Raw genomic sequence first — 15,420 nt, forward strand, 5'->3', positions numbered from 1 at the left:
CGTCCCGCCCGCTCAGAACTACAGCTCCCGGCGCGCCCCGCGGCGCACCTCGCTCGCTCCCTTACGGGCTCCCTCCGCGGGGGCGGATGGGAGTTAGAGTCCGAGGGAGGGGGCGCCGCCTGGCGGCCGCGGCGGGCAACGCGCAGGGTGCCGCCGCTCCCCCGGCCCTGCCCTCCGGGATCTGCCGGTGCCCGCGGGTTTCCCCTTCGGCAGTTCACAGGCTTTGCGGCGGGGCAGAGCCCCAGGTCAGTGACAGCGAGCTATCAGCACCGGTCCTACTGGCATCGGGGAGCTGGAACGTTTTTAAAGGTGTTCGGCATTGGAGGTACCTCTTAACTACAGGGAGGCAGCAGCCCAGGACAGAGCTATCCCAAAGGCCGCCTTCACCTCCTGCCGAGGCGGGGGGGGGAACAGCAAAAGACCCTCCTGCCACGCGCCGCGTCCCCTCAGCGAGTGTTTTGCCAGTCTCCAATACCACCGCCACCAAGCCTCATTTCTCTCCGCCATGTCCCCTGGGGAGGGCGACGCTGGATCAGTGTTTGTAGAACTTTCACACTCTTCGGCTGCTTTTAAGAGGCAGTCAATGTTGCCGTAAAGTAACCTCGCCCGCCGGGGAGCGGCTCCTCCCGCCACCCACCGGCAGCGACCGCCCTCCCCTCGCCGTGTTTTGGAGGCAGCACCCAATGGGGCTGCGGCCACGTTGTTTCCAAACACGGCAGCTCCCACGCACTGCACGCTCCCCGCCTCCGCCTCCCAGCTGCAGGAGGAGGAGAGCCCGCCGCGGGGCGAAAGGAGTTCCTCTGCAAGCGACCGGAGCCAACAGGGCTGCCAGTCGGAGGCGAAGGGAGTTCAGCGGCCTGGGAGCGGCCGGCGGGGCTTTGCCCCCTCGCTGCCGCACACCTTGCAGATGTGCTCTGGATGGGCCTCAGCACAGGGCGGGGGGAAAACCAGTTGACCTGTTTTCCGCAGCCCCCTGCGAGGAGGCAGCCGCAGCTTTCGGCGCCGGTGGCCGGGCTGGGGCACCCGGGCCTGCCGCAGCCGCCGCGGTGCCTCCTCATGCGGAGGTCGTTAGCCCCACCGAGCACCCCGGCAACGGTCCCTGCACTTACTCCCTGGTGGCTGTCAAGCCCAGGGCAGGAGAAGCGGCCCGGCCGGGTCAGCCCGCCCCGCTCCCCGGGGCTGGCCTGGGCTGCCCACGGACCCTCCTTCCTCCCAGGCCGGGGCGAGCCGCCGGGCGGAAACCCCGCTCCTTCCCACCAAACACGGTGCCTGCGCCGCGGAAGCCGTGCGGGGCGGGCGCTCCGCTACTCCCATGATGCTCTGCGGCGGCGGCCATTCAAATCCCAGCCGGCCGCGCTCCGCTGGCCAGAAAATGGCGGCTCGTGGCGTTACGGTAGTTCCTGCCCCCGCCCGAGCGACCTCTGCCACGTCCCCGCTCCTCGGAGCTGAGGCGCCGCCGGCCCTGGATCGTGGTGGCGGGAGGAGGCCCCGGCGGAGTGGGCCGGTGGCGGCCTGCCCTTCGGTGTCCGTGGTATTCCCGGGCGCTGTGAGCCGGGAGAGCTGCTGCCGCTTCGCCTGCGAACTCCTCAAGCACGTCCTGCACCAGCGGCACCAGCTCCCGCTGCCCTACGAGCAGCTCGCCTACTTCTGCCGGCGGGCGGCGCAGGTGAGGGGGGCCGTGGCGGCGCGGGAGGGCGGCCGGGAGGAACCCTTGGGCCCGGGGGCGGCCGTGCCACAGAGGCTGCGGCGTTTGAGTCTTGCCTGTCAGCTAACTATTTTAGCTCAGTAACTCGTATTTTAATGTGTCAGCTGCTTCTAAAGTAAAGCACTCATTGTAGCTGTATCCTTAAATGTTACCACAACTTCATTTAAAAAAAAAAACCCACAACTTTAGGTTAGATGATTAAAGGCCTCAACAACTTACTGTTTATCTCTTCTTGTCCCACTTTCTGCTCAAAGCATGTCACTGTTTTGTTTGTTACTCAGCTCTAAGAAAAAAAAATGTTGTGTGGTTTTGGAGTGATAGCTGATCTTTAAAAGATGGAGCTTCTAATTCTTGTGAGAATTCATCAATAGCATGATTCAGATTCAAACTGAGGAGCTATAGAGTGGCCTTTTGTGTTCCTCTTGGATCTCCTGATTCTATATGTGGGTACCTATATCTCTTAAAAGGAGCATAAACCCCTTTGAACCTTCCTTGGCTTTCAGGGACGGGATGGGCCATGCTTTCTGAAGAGTATATTAGGACTAATATGTCCTAATAATGAAATGTACTAATCTTTATTTATTTTGTTTTCCAGGATGGAGATGTGATTAAGAAGCCACTCTCCATGGACCTGGCAAGTAAGAAGTGCCAGCAGGTGCTGATGGATCTGGAGGGAGTGCTCCAGCACTTGGAAGTAATGTTTAGTTTGACACTGGTTCCTCGGGTTCTTATTCTACTTGGAGGCAATGTCATGAGCCCCAAGGAGCTCTATGAGCTCAACTTGGAGGATATCTGTGAGGCCAGTCCTGAGGAGAGCCTGAAAACTGCATCCTGTGTTCGCAAGCTTTTTCACTCGCTCTTCATTGCGGATGTCTTCAGTGAACTTAAGGCTCTCCCTGTCATGGGCACCGTTGTTATGCTCCAAGGACACCGCGATTGTGGTGTTGATTGGTTCCGGCCCAAGCTCAACTATAAAGTGCCGACCCGAGGGAGGAAACTAACTGTTAACTTGTCCTGTGATGGAGACATCAACATAAGTGCCTCGTCTCCTCAGCGTATGACTTCTACTTGGGAGGACTACGTCTGGTTTCAAGCACCAGTGACGCTCAAAGGCTTTCATGAATGACCCATGCTCTGTAGAACTTCAGTGGAATATTGAATGACCTTTGGTGCTGCTTTAGGTGATAATAACTTTATCAAATGTAACCGCCTATTCTTGTCTCTCTGGATCTCTTCTCCAGGGCATCTGCTGCCTTCCTGTAGCTTGACTGTGTTCATCTGTCTTCATCTCCGGAATTGTTGTTGAAAGCAAATACCCTTTAAGGCACAGTTGCACACAGATACCGTGATTCTTTGGGGACCTGAGTTGTGGCACAGGAGGTGAATTAGTGTGTTTGGAGTAGAACTTTCCTGCTGCGTACTTACTGAACTGGCAAATACTGGATACAGTCTTCTCTATCCCGAGTTTTAATGTGGCCATTTCTCTGGTAATAATTACGTTAGCTGATTGTTTGGGACTCTAGATAATGTACTTATTGGACTCTAGATAATGTGATTATTAATACACTTGGCCTTTGCTATAAAGGCCATCACCATTCTTACCTACCCTGTTCCTGTAAAAGGAGATCTTTCCTTGCAGTCTGATCAGACTTGAGTACTCAAGTGTTTGTCCATCTATTTGATAAAATTAGACTTTCCCATAATTCAATTTCAGTTACTTAATAATCCAAAGAGTGGGGCTTCTCAGCAATTGGGGGGTCTTGTACATAGCACTGTCTTGTACTGGTGAGGAAAAGAGGTTGAGCAGTCCTGTAGAGGCAGGGAAGCACATCTTCCTATTTTTTTATTTTACTAACCTTCAGTCCAACAGCTCTGACAATCAGTTAGATATACAGTTAAAAGTAAGCAGTTTCTGCTCTAACCTTCTTCAGAGGAAGTTAGGACTCCTGCCCAAATATGCTAGCTTATTCTCACTTAAAACAACAACAACAACAACAAAGTTAGTTTCTTGCTTACTTTTACCTCTTAGAAGTCTTAGACTTTAAATGCTTCTGAAATGTGAGGAAGAGGTGAGGGGAGTATGATCAAGTACAGCACTATCTTTACCTGTCAAATTCCTGTTCTAAGTCAGAATATATTACCTGGAAGCAGAACTTGAGCCCTTTCTTCTGGCCTGGTGTCTAGTGCAGAATGGGATGGGGAGGGAAGGAGAGAAACCCTTAGAGCACAGTGTGTCAGAACTAGATATCTGCTGGAGTTATTTTCAGTCAGCTGGGTATGTATCTGTAATGTAATGAGCTTAATAGCTCCAAGTAGCTCTATCCCATTTGAGGAGAAACTCGAGCCTACTGGTAGTGAGGTTGCTTGCAGTTTCTTGCTAGCAAAAATTGCACAACGGGGTGGTAAAAATCCTTTGAAGTGAGGGTAAAGGTCGAAGTAACCCTCTACACTTGGTGCATATTTTAACTTTGACCTTTTGGAATGACATTGTAGAACTAGGAGGAAATCAAGCTGGTATTTTTGAGCTTGGAGAACACTAGGAGTGCTGTTTCTGCCTTATTATCCATTAACAACTGTTTACTATGTGTAGTAACTGCTAAAGCTAGCTCTAGGGGAAAAACTGCTAGAATGAAGAAAGCTGCCTTATGTGCAGCTGCCCACTTGAATATGTAATTGCAGGTCTCTTGAATGAAATATAACTTGAACATGTTTGTGCTCAGGAGATCAAAACCCTTTATACTTCTACCAAAGCCGCTTGTAATGCATATTTAAGAATGCTAGCACTCAAGTATTTAAAGAAGTTTTTGAACAGAAGCCTTAGTTCTGAGCAACAAGGGGCCAATTCCTTTCTACTCTCTTCCCCAAATGAGTGCAATGTTACTGCATTAAACTGTTTACATATTCTGTTATACTTGAACTACGAATGCAGCAATAATACGGTGCCAGGAATGAAAGAAGACAAGATGCTTTTTTTTTTTATCCCTTATGAAGAGCTTTAGAGCTTGATTAACAAGTTTAGTACTATAATAATTATCAAAATAAAATGCTGGCTTCTGGATGTGATTACATTGGATTTATTTAATCCCTCAAAGTAAAGGCTCTGCTGGTGGCAGAACAACTTGCTTCCATTCTAAGTATGTATCTAAACTGCAGGTTCACAGCTGTTCCACCTTTCTGACAAAGTGCATGATGTCTTGAGCCAGAAGCTTTGGTTCCTCAAAGGCAGCAAAATGCCCTCCACGTGGCATGTAAGAGTAAGTGATGATGTTCTTGAAGATCTCCTTTGCCCAGGCGTGTGGTGTATGTACAAGCTCCTGAGGAAAAGCTGCAATCCCTGTGGGAACATATACTCCAACCCTAGAAGACATTAGTTAATGGTATATTTGAAGTAAGTCCTGGGGAAACTCTATAAAGATCTTCTGACTCTGGTAACTGCCACAGTCAGCTGGAGAAGTTTCACCAAAGCAACCCATTTTGTGGCCTGTACTCTGCTGAAGAGCTTCATTTGTATTTGGATCTTCTTGAGTTTAAGAATGTTATACCCAAAGATGTGTAAAGTAGAACAGTTCAATCTTGAAATGTTTCAGATTTTTAAGCTTACCTTGTTTTGTAGTTTTGTGATATGTGGCAAGATGCCACACCTCTTTGTGAAAGTCAGAAATGAGCTAGCTCATGTTTACTTTAGAACTTATGGTACCAGCGTAACAAATGACTCTCTCAAGAGGAAGGGTAAACTGGTTCAGTCTACAAAGAAAAAGACTCTCCTATTTGTTTGTATGATTAATCACTTGGAGAATTCTTTGGTGAATAAGTATACAGACCTGTATTTTGAACACAAACAAGACTGAATTGTCTTGGCCACAAGCTACCTTGTGTGAATTATAGGTTCAAAAGAAAAGTGACCCTTAACTATATTTATCAAAAGAAAATAAGAACTTGGATTTTTTTTTTTGAACTAGTTAAATTTGCTGTTTTAAGTGATCTAAATGTTTATACAGGCAAATGTGGTTCAATCTCATTTGTAAATCTGTCTTGCACCTGCTACTTCATTACCTGGCATCAGCAGTTAGACCAGGGTACTTGGAGAAGTTCTCCTTGTAGAATCGCATTGAGGACACAATGGAGGATGTCACCCAATAAATCATCACGTTGGTTAAAAGCTCATCAAGAGAATATTTGCTGTTGAGAGAGAAAGATGAAGAAATATCATTGGAAGCTGTTTCTCAATACGCTACATTGGGCTCATGACCTGAAGAACAGTTCTTCCTCTTGTTCTCCACTTGTTTTCAAGCAGCAAATTAATTGGCATCCATGTGCCCAGAGCAAAACTGCCTGGTGCTGAAGCAGTAGTTTGCAGGCAGTCTGCTATAAGTTTAAACTACTACTTGTCATGTGTAATCTTTCATCCTTAAAATTCAACTTTGACTGGCCAGTCTCTTACCTATCTCCTCATTAGTTATCATCACTCATTATTTTAATGAGTCTTCCTCATGGAAGAGCATCTGTTTTCTTACCTTTCCAAGCCTCCATCATCTTTATGCAGAAATGATTTATCTGTCCAGGTGGAGAATTTCTCCAAAATATATGCAGCAAGCCCCACAGGGGAGTCATTCAGTCCACAACCTAATTCAGGAGAAGAATGGGAAAGCTATTGCAGTTGCCTGGCATTGCAATACTCAGTGGAAGTTAAACTGGACTTTCATGAATTCTTCAGAGTTTGCTACGAGAATTCATTAGACAGTCTGTATTTTACTAGCCCTGGTAGTACTTTATTCTTGACAATTCACTTCAATGGAATTCCAGCTGTAACTGACAGCACTACAAACTCAGGTAATTCCTACACAAAAGAAGCTAGGAGCTAAGAAAGTCCTGTGTGGCAGAAGGAGCAAATTCAGATGTAAAGGGATTACACTCTGAAAAGAAATTTCAGGTAAACTATTTGGGAGCACTGTCCTGCTTAGGATGGATAACCAGGACCCTGAGTGTTGTTCATCACTTTTTTTTCTAATTTAAACAGTGGAGTGTTGTGTATCTGTTACCTGTTCCTGCCTTTGGGGAACACTAACAAACATTATAAACACAGCAGGTACACAGTATATTATATCTGTGTTCTTACCTGTAAAACAGGGATAGGGATTACTTCAGTAGTGATAGAGGCTTGCCTTGGGAAAATTCCTGTACCATACCCTAGGTTGTATTTTTACAGTATACTCAGTATTGCCTACTCTCAAGCGTATTTTAGTGTGACTAGCACTGAGTGACTTTGTAGAAGATGCACAACATGGTCTCATCTTAATAGTGGACGTAGCTAATGTAAAGTAAGTTTGTGCATTGGCACAATGGTTTCCCTGCACTGGCAGGCATAGAGTGATTTGCTGCAAATTGAAGTCATGTACTTTGGACTTTGTTGACATCAGTTTTTATTGGCCAGTTTAATCAACTGGTCACTTAAACGTTTTTGCAACTCGCTGCAGTTATCTTTAGATTAAACCAAACCCTGGATAGCTGTAAAATTTTCACTTAACCGTTAATTTTTATCTGTAGAGAAATTAGGATCATGTTGAAATGTACAGGTGCCAGCACAGATTTTTGTGATACTCTTCCTCCCCTGGAACTTGCTTACTTATTCCTATGCTTGGATTCTCATGTTAACTAGTTATTAATCCATGAACTTAATCCTTTTCTTAAGGCAGTTTAATTTCATTAAGAACACTGGGGGAGGAACCTCAACAAAACTTTTTTGGAAATGAAGTGTGTTCCATTACTGCATCCACAGCTCTTTGATTCTGCCAGAGCTCTGATTTTTGAAGCATGATTTCCCTGTGATATTATCACCTGTAAATCAGTTCTCCTCTTTAAAATAGTCCTGCTAGTCTTCTGATCAGAGACTAGACATACTGGTCTTCATTTTTCTTGGACTACCTTCACTGCTTGGCTCTTAAAAAAAAGCCCAAAAAACCCAACCTGGTGTCTTGTTTGTCTCCTTTTATTTCTTTGGTATTGCGATCAGTTCAAGCAACAGACTAGGCATTAGTTGACATTTCAGTTCGTGTTTCTTCTTTTCCAGTGAATTGCTGGGATGGGGTGCTATTCATTCTATGTCTCAGACTGACACCAGTCTGAGACAGCTCCGCTGTCTTTCCTGATGAGGGATTATTTCAATAAAGGAATACCCCATAATCCTCGCTAGTGGGGACTGATGCAAATAATTCACCTAACTTTTCTGAGATGGCCATATCTTTCTTTGGACTTCTTATCTACTGGCCCCACTAACTATGTCAGGCTTCTGGCTTTTCTGATGTTAGGGCTGTGTCTACCTTTCTGCAAGTTTCACATTGCACTTGCTTATGATATTTTTCTTGTTTTCACCCACATTTATTTCTGGAAGCTTCAATTTCAGGACCGTATGCTTTACTTTAAGAGGCTTTTTGCAAAGGGGTTCTTTCCCCAAGAGAAGTGGCGTGCCATTTAAAAGACCTTGAAAAGTGATATTTGTAGTTTCCATCTTTTCCATCTTTTTTTAAGCTGTTCCTTTTAACTTCCTTTTACACAGCTCTTGTCCCCACATCTGGCATTCAGTCACCAGAACTCATTGCTTCTCAAACACTGTTGGCCTGTGTTCAACTACAAGTTTTTATATACCATAAGCAGTTAGTATACAATGTTCATAGCGATAGAGAAGGTTCATTACCTGCAGTGTCTGGTTTGGTGGCTTGGATGTGTAGGTATCCAGACTCTCGCAGAAGTTCATATATATTCTTCTGGATGAAAGGGTATGTACGTCGAACATCTTCCCTAGTGAGGCCTACAAGCCATGGTACATAAGCCCCAAGCATCACAGAAATCATCCTTCTCAAACCTTGTCTGCTGATGAAGACGAAATTCAGATGAAGCCCTTTCACAGATCTAAAATTAAGTTAGTGAACTGAAGGTTAAATCAAGCAATTTTCTGTCTCGAAATCTTATAGAAAATAAGCCTGGCTGGAGCTGTGATAGAAGCCTTTCACTGAGCCAAATACATAAAGCCCTTCAGGTTCATCATGATTAAAAAAAATAATGGGAGTTAGAAATGGTATACAGCTGGTGCCATCTCCATCCAGCTGTGCCACTGGTATGATGTTAGCTTTAGGTATTCAGTTTCTGGATGTGGCATATCCATGCTGGTAGCTCTGGCTGTTGATTTTGGGTTGTTCTGTGCTGTAGGGAACAGGCTGCATTGGGTATTTTCTGAAAAGCTGGAGTAGATCACGTGGCCACAGTGCTCTGGGTGTGTGAAGCACAACTGCAACCAGGAACAGTGAGCTGCTCAGCCTGCAATCTAATTGCTTTAAGAGCTTTCCCACTTTATCTGTTCTCTGACCTAAGTGTGGCTATGGTGCCTGCTTTTCATTAAATGTTAAGCAATGAGCTGTGATGCCATCTTCTAAGGAAGGTATTGTGTTTCTTTTCCGATCAGTCTCAAATCTACATTTTAGATAGGAAAGTCCTATACTTCGTGGTACTATTCAGCTGCTGAAAGGCTGAGCTCCTTCCTTCCTTTTCTCCCTGCTGATTTTAAATTTTTCTCCTTCCTGATTTAGAATGATGATCTGTTTCCCTGAGGTCTCAAATCAAAATGCAGCAGTTTACTTCCACAGCTAGTGAAAGAGAAGCCAAACAGCACTGAAATTTAGAAAGTGTGAGAACTGTGCAAAGCATATGAATACAACTGAATGCACAGGTGTGGGGATGTCCCTGAAGGAAACAAAGCAGAAGGGGATGAGAGGCAGGGCAAACAGAAGGCAGGACCAGGACCATGGAGCCAGAAGGTAGGGTAAGAACTGGAGGCAACTTTTATGCCCTGATTCCCTTTGCTACTCACTGTGGCAGCATCTGGGCCATGTTTGTGGTAATACGAGATCCCCAGTCTCCTCCCTGTAGGTAGTATTCCTTGAAGCCCAATCTGTTCATCAGCTTATGAAATATCCGAGCAGTTGCTATGGTGTCAAAGCCTGTAGGTAAAGAGAAACACAGGAGACCTCTTTGTCCTAGTGTTCATCCTCTGGCCAAAGATCATGGCAGTGGTTATGCTGCTGTGTGAAGGCACAGCATGCTATGCTGCTCTGCCTCACTCCTTGGCAATAAAGTGAACACAAGATGATAGAAATTCAGCAGAAAGTGGAGAAAGTGGGAAGCAGACCTGGCTTCCAGCTACCATTGCCTTCCAAATCTCCATAGCCAGCCCCAGAGCCTCAGCCATGTGGGTGTTAGTGCAGAGCCAAGCACCTGCATTCACAAACTGCAGTGCCCAGGGGGCCTGGGTATGACTGAGGTGTTACTCCAAAAACCTTGTGATTCCAACAGAAGCTTTTCATCGCTTACCTTTCTGGTGCGGTGCCTCCGAGAAGCCATAGCCTGGAATGGATGGGCAGATGACCTCAAACACCACGTCACCCTCGTTCAGGCCGTGCCCAGCCGGCTCTGTGAGGAGAGGGATGATCTTGTAGAACTCGTAGAAGGAGCCGGGCCAGCCGTGGACCATCAGCAGAGGTTGAACAGCTCGACCGTGAGGGACGTAGGAGGGCTTCACATGGATAAAATGAATAGCGATCCCTGCCACACATCCAAGACAGATAAATTAAAGCTCTGGTTCCATCACAATTTCTGCTCTGGACTCTGAAGAAGGAGGGTGGCAAAACTGTAATTAGCATTCGTAGCAGAAGTTACACAATCAACCTGTTGCAAGAAGATGCCTAGCTGAAAGGGGGTGCCTGGTATTGTACCTATGTCTCATCTTTTACATACAGACAGAGGTATTGATCCCAGCCCCAGATATTAGGGTCACAGGAGATTGAGCATCCATCTCCTGAGAAATTGGTCTCACAGTATGTAAGTACAGCTGCACTTAAATGAATAGCATAATGCAGGTAAGACACATGCAAAAACATGACAAAATTACAAAATATGTGGGTGATAAAAAGAGAAAAATGAAAAAGTAAGTGCAAAATAGAAGTTTAACCTGCAGATCACTTACCTAAAGTCTGGCTAACCTCACCTAGCTAAACTGGGTGGTGGTGGGGGAAATTCTAGCCTCAGAGTCTGGGTAAATTTTGCAATTTTCAAAGGTGGCTTCAAGGCAATAGCAGAAGAAAACCTCATCATTAGTTAGCACAGGTTCAGAGCCAGATGAAGCCCATCTTAAAGCGGACCTAATGTTATTGCCACGGTGTAACGGTTTTAATCTATAGAAGGTTATTAGTTATATAGCCTCCACTAGTAATATTTCACTCATATCACTAAGCTGTTATGCAGACTGTTGTCTTAAATATTGTACCCTCTTAAATCCCCCCTTCTCTCCGTGCATTTCAGAGCGAACCTGCTCAAGCCACAGAGACCCCCTCACCTTCAATGGTGGTTTGGAAATGGGGGTATTTGTTCAGGACTTCCACTTGCTTGCGCCAGTCGAACTGGTTCCTCCAGTAGGCCACAACCTTCTGCAGGTAGCTGGAGTTGAAGCCGTAGTGGAAGGCGGCACCTTCCAGCGGTGGTGCGTAGCGGGCCTGCTCCAGGCGGCGGTGCAGGTCCTGTGGAGGGGAGCCCTTCTTGCGAGGCTGGCCAGCTGCCCGTGTGTGCCCTACGCCAGGGCAGGCACGGATGGCCTCTCCTGGCTCTGCTGGCTTTTGTATCACTATCTGGGATACCACGAGGCCTCCTGAAGCGGTGGCATACTCTGCATGACCTCCTGAATCATTTATATGGGGAATATATTTTTCTACAAGTTACCAATTCCCCTAGGGCACCCAGGAGTACAGGGTCCTATTCTTGCCTTGCTGAATAGGGATTTGGCATTAGGATCTTACTGGCACTGCTGGCTGGGAGAAGAATAAGCAGCTCAGCCTGAGCTGCCGACTGCTAGTTGGCCAGATAATTAGGGACAGGCATGTAGGGACAGAGGTGCTGTGACTCAGTCAAGACCCCATCTCTCTTCACCCTTCCAGCCCTTCCCTCTGTGGAAGCCCCTCAGTCCTGCCCCACCGGTGCAGCTGCTGTCCCGAGGCCCTCCCACCCCTCTCCGCCATCCGCAGACCCACTGTCAGTCTGCTGCTCAAAGTGTGGCCTTTCTGCAGGAGCAGCCCCAGGTTGCATGGAGGGTCTGTGGTCTCAGAAGGCCTTTATGGGGCATTGCAATGAATCTGAGCTCAAATCCCGTTCATAAAGGGCGGTGAGCCAGAGCATCATCTAACGGTGGTAGGTAGCTGCACTGGCATATGTAAGTGCACTGCTGCCACCCCCAAGACGTCACCTCGAAGCAGTAAAGTGGGTGACAGACTGACTCCACCTTGCAGCTTTCTGGCCCTCCCTACATCCCAGCCACCGGTACCTCGATTTCCTTGTCAGATGTTTCAATCTTGAAGGGACGGATACTTTCATCTTCTTTCCCTTTTACGAGTCTTTCACCTAAGCCCCACCATCCATCTCCCATTTCAATAGTCTTGATCTTGTGTCTAGATCTCAGCCAGTAAACCAGCATCCCTCCGACCCCCAGGGCGGCTGCAGAGACCAGGACTGCATTCTTCTGAGAATATTCAAAAGACCTGGGGAGGCATAAAATTGTTTGTGTTCAACAATGGAAGTGTCAAGGGTAAAGGGACTATGCTGAGGCTTGTATTCACATTGGTTGGGCCTGAGCAGTAACAAATGCCTACAAAACCCATGGAGTCGGCAGGGGCTGGGGGTTTCTATTATTTTTGAAGATCACAGGCAAGATTTGGGGCAGGGTTACATCTACCTGTGCTTCTTAAGGATCTCAAGTCCTTGCTAATTAGGACTTGCTGATCACAAGGCTTCCTTGTCCCGCTCCTTGTGAACCAGGGTGCCCTGGGGGACAAGGGTCAATAGGATATGGCCCAGTCTATTTTAAGGCAGGTACTGGAGCAAATGGGATAGTAGCAGCTGGACTCCTCCAGGAATAAAAACTGCACAGACAGAATCGGCTGAAGAGCAGGAGCAGAGACAAGGGTCTTCAGCTGCGGGAGAGCTGGATGTGCCCCTCTTGGTAGTGCTTTATACATAGCTCCCCTACAGATTCAAACATCTTTCAGGGCAGCACTGGCCCTCTGACCTGTGCCTCAAGCTCTCCAGCTTCCCTTGGGGATTAATAGAGGTGTCTGGGGCTATTGCAGGGGGCTGCAAGGGGACTGTGAATGAAGATTTTGTTGTTGGTGTCATACAGGTTAGGGAAGGGACTATGCTGTGCCCCAGTCAGTGTGATAATAAAAAGTGGAGGCCTCAGCACAGAGCAGCTATTTCACTCACCTGATCCGGGACAAGATGCTTTCCCTACAAAAGGGAAAAAAAAAAAAAAAGATCCTTATAGTCTGATAGTGTTGTCTGAATGGTACCAACCGTTACGGATGGTGCAAAGAACGTCACCTGCCAGCACCATTTACTGCGAAGCCATGGGATCACAAGCTGTTTAGCCACCCGGCAACATCTGCCATTATTTTTCCTACTTTTTGGATGGGACAGAAAGAGAGGGACTCAGATACTGCCTCTGCACAAAGAGACAGTGTTTCTGGGCTGTGTTTTAGCTAGATAGTTTGTTGCCATAATATTCCCTCCTTCAGCACAATTTAGATAAAAGGCACTAAACAACTGGGTAGGTGTCCTTGCGGTGTTTCATCCTACGAGTGGCTGTGTTACTTCAGCCAGGAAAATAGTTTATTTTGACTGCTGTGTAGCGATAGGTGCACAGCCTTGGCAGGGGACTTTCAAGCTCAAAGGTTATTCTGCTGCCAGCCATGTGCTAGTCATCGTGCTGCAGGGCTGGCATGAGGAGAGGCTTGTGGGACCTTTCCCCGTTCAGAGTTCAATGAGCTGCTAAACCTTTGCTACTCCTGACTAGATACCAAGCTTTTAGGTCTCATCTGCCTGCAAAAAAGAAAACATCTGCCTTAGTTCTCTTTCAGCCTGGTAGATTGTCTTGCAAGAAAAGCACAGTCTAAAATCTAGCAAAATTAGAAGCAACAAGAGAAAGTCTTGTTACTCTGCCTTGTGGAAGGCAGCTATATTAGGGAGCTGTTTGATGTCATAATTACGATACCTTGAGACAAAAAAAAAAAAAAAGGACATGAAACTCCATGAAAAACCAAGTCCGCTGGCTGTTTATTTTTACCTCGTATCATTTCCCACTGCTGTCTGTAATGCAGAACTCGGTGCCTGTACTGGAGACCCCAGCAGTCCCCAAGGCTATCTGGTAACGATCTCTGAGACAGCCTATGTGTGATTTTTAAGGCGGTATCTCCTTAAACCACTCCCAGACAAGGAAGAACAGGGCTCCTAAGAGCAAACAGTGTCAGTCTCCACCTCCCTGGAGGCTGAGCAGCTTATGCAACAGGTAATAATATCCCTCCATCCCGGAGTTTAGGAGTCAGAGGCATGGAACCAGTTATCAAGGCAACAGCACAAACTCGGCACTGCTAACAAAGCAAGCGTGTCCCAGAAGCAGCTCTCTGAGCGACACAAAACAAGGCTCAGTCTAATAAAACCTCCTCCCCACTCACGTTCAGGAGAACTCAGCCACATGCTCCCACCCACCGATGGCTTGGTGACCCCGCAGGGGCTTTCTCCCGCCCCAGCCCTGGGGAGCCCCGTTCGGGGTCCCTCCTCCCCGCGCCGAGGGGATCTCACCAGGCGTTTGGAAGGATCTCCTGCCACATGTCTGCCCCTCCTCTCCTGGCCGCTGCTCTGAGCGAAGCCACCCAGGTGTCTCCTCTGCTGGCTTTCTCTTGGGCAGTGACGCTCTCTCTGTGACAATACAAGTTACATCATCCATTAGTGCCACCTATTGCCTAAGCGTGCAGTTGCAAATGAAGCTCAAGAAAAGCAAATGCAAAGTCCTGCATGGGGAGGGAATAGCCCTGTACACCAGCACAGGCTGGGTGCCAAATGCATAGAAAGCAACTCTGCGGAGACTGGCCTGAGGTCCTCAGCTGAGCCTGAGTCAACAAGGTGTCCTTGCAGCAAAGGCCAGCTGCGTACAGGGCTGTATAGCAAGCATGTTAGCCAGCAGGCTGAGTGCAGTGATCCTTCGCTCTCTTCAACGCTTGTGAGACCACATCTGGAGTGCCATGTCCAGTTCTGGCCTTGCTGGTAGAGGAAAGATTGGAGTGAGCTCACCCTTGGTGGTGTAGGGCCACCAAGCTGCCAGGGGACTGGAGCACGTGGCATACGAGGAGAGACAGAGAGACCTGGGCTTGTTCAGCCTGGAGAAGAGAAGGCAAAGGGGGGGGTGTCTTATTGCTGCCTATGGCTACCTAGTGGAAAGCACAGAAAAATGGACCCAGACTCATCTTGGAGGAGCAACAGTTGAAGGACAAAAGGCAATAAATGCAAATTGCAACAAAGGAAATTCTAGTTAGATATTAGGAGAAACGTTCACCATGGAGGCATTCAGACTCTGGGACAGGGGCCCAGAGAGGATGTGGGATCTCCATCCTTGGAGGCATTCAAAATTTGACAGGAACAACGCACTGAGCAACCCGGCCTATCTGGACCTGCTCTGAGCAGGAGGTGGGACGAGCTGACCTCCAGGTGTCCCTTCCAACCTCTGTATGACGTGGCTCTATTCCATGTGCACATGTGATTTGCAACAGCCAAAACAAAACAAAAAGGAAAAGTTAAGTTTTTTGTTTTCCACAGAAATCTATGCTTTGTTTTAGCTCAGGGAACTAGAT

At 47.4% G+C, this 15,420-nt stretch overlaps 2 protein-coding genes across 3 annotated transcripts; one reads left to right on the plus strand and one right to left on the minus strand.

Moving 5' to 3' along the window:
• The first annotated feature begins 105 nt into the window (after positions 1-105).
• MAD2L1BP (MAD2L1 binding protein) lies at positions 106-4,761 on the plus strand. Its single transcript, XM_075146744.1, has 2 exons — positions 106-1,666; positions 2,301-4,761. The coding sequence occupies exons 1-2, from the start codon at positions 1,313-1,315 to the stop codon at positions 2,829-2,831; spliced, it is 885 nt and encodes a 294-aa protein (XP_075002845.1). The 5' UTR covers positions 106-1,312; the 3' UTR covers positions 2,832-4,761.
• Positions 4,762-4,763: 2 nt separating this feature from the next.
• LOC142080760 (epoxide hydrolase 1-like) lies at positions 4,764-14,485 on the minus strand. Of its 2 annotated transcripts, XM_075146731.1 has the most exons (10): positions 14,375-14,485; positions 13,001-13,024; positions 12,066-12,279; positions 11,088-11,268; positions 10,067-10,297; positions 9,567-9,696; positions 8,397-8,611; positions 6,220-6,328; positions 5,759-5,884; positions 4,764-5,062 (listed from the first exon to the last, which is right to left on the minus strand). In XM_075146731.1, exons 1-10 carry the CDS (start codon positions 14,401-14,403, stop codon positions 4,861-4,863), a joined length of 1,461 nt encoding a protein of 486 aa, XP_075002832.1. In that variant the 5' UTR covers positions 14,404-14,485; the 3' UTR covers positions 4,764-4,860. The 2 variants fall into 2 exon arrangements, with proteins under 2 accessions (XP_075002832.1, XP_075002834.1); XM_075146733.1 differs by lacking the exon at positions 13,001-13,024.
• Positions 14,486-15,420: the final 935 nt, after the last annotated feature.

This window comes from Calonectris borealis, chromosome 3 (assembly GCF_964195595.1).
Source record: "Calonectris borealis chromosome 3, bCalBor7.hap1.2, whole genome shotgun sequence".
Taxonomy (NCBI): Eukaryota; Metazoa; Chordata; class Aves; order Procellariiformes; family Procellariidae; genus Calonectris; species Calonectris borealis.

Coding starts and splice junctions, on each gene's coding strand:
- MAD2L1BP (XM_075146744.1), top strand. CDS start 1,313: ATGATGCTCTGCGGCGGCGGCCATTCAAATCCCAGCCGGCCGCGCTCC. Junction 1,667..2,300: donor TCTGCCGGCGGGCGGCGCAG/GTGAGGGGGGCC, acceptor TTTGTTTTCCAG/GATGGAGATGTGATTAAGAA.
- LOC142080760 (XM_075146731.1), bottom strand. CDS start 14,403: ATGTGGCAGGAGATCCTTCCAAACGCCTG. Junction 11,269..12,065: donor CATCTGACAAGGAAATCGAG/GTACCGGTGGCT, acceptor TCCCCTCCACAG/GACCTGCACCGCCGCCTGGA. Junction 5,063..5,758: donor GGTCTAACTGCTGATGCCAG/GTAATGAAGTAG, acceptor AATGTCTTCTAG/GGTTGGAGTATATGTTCCCA.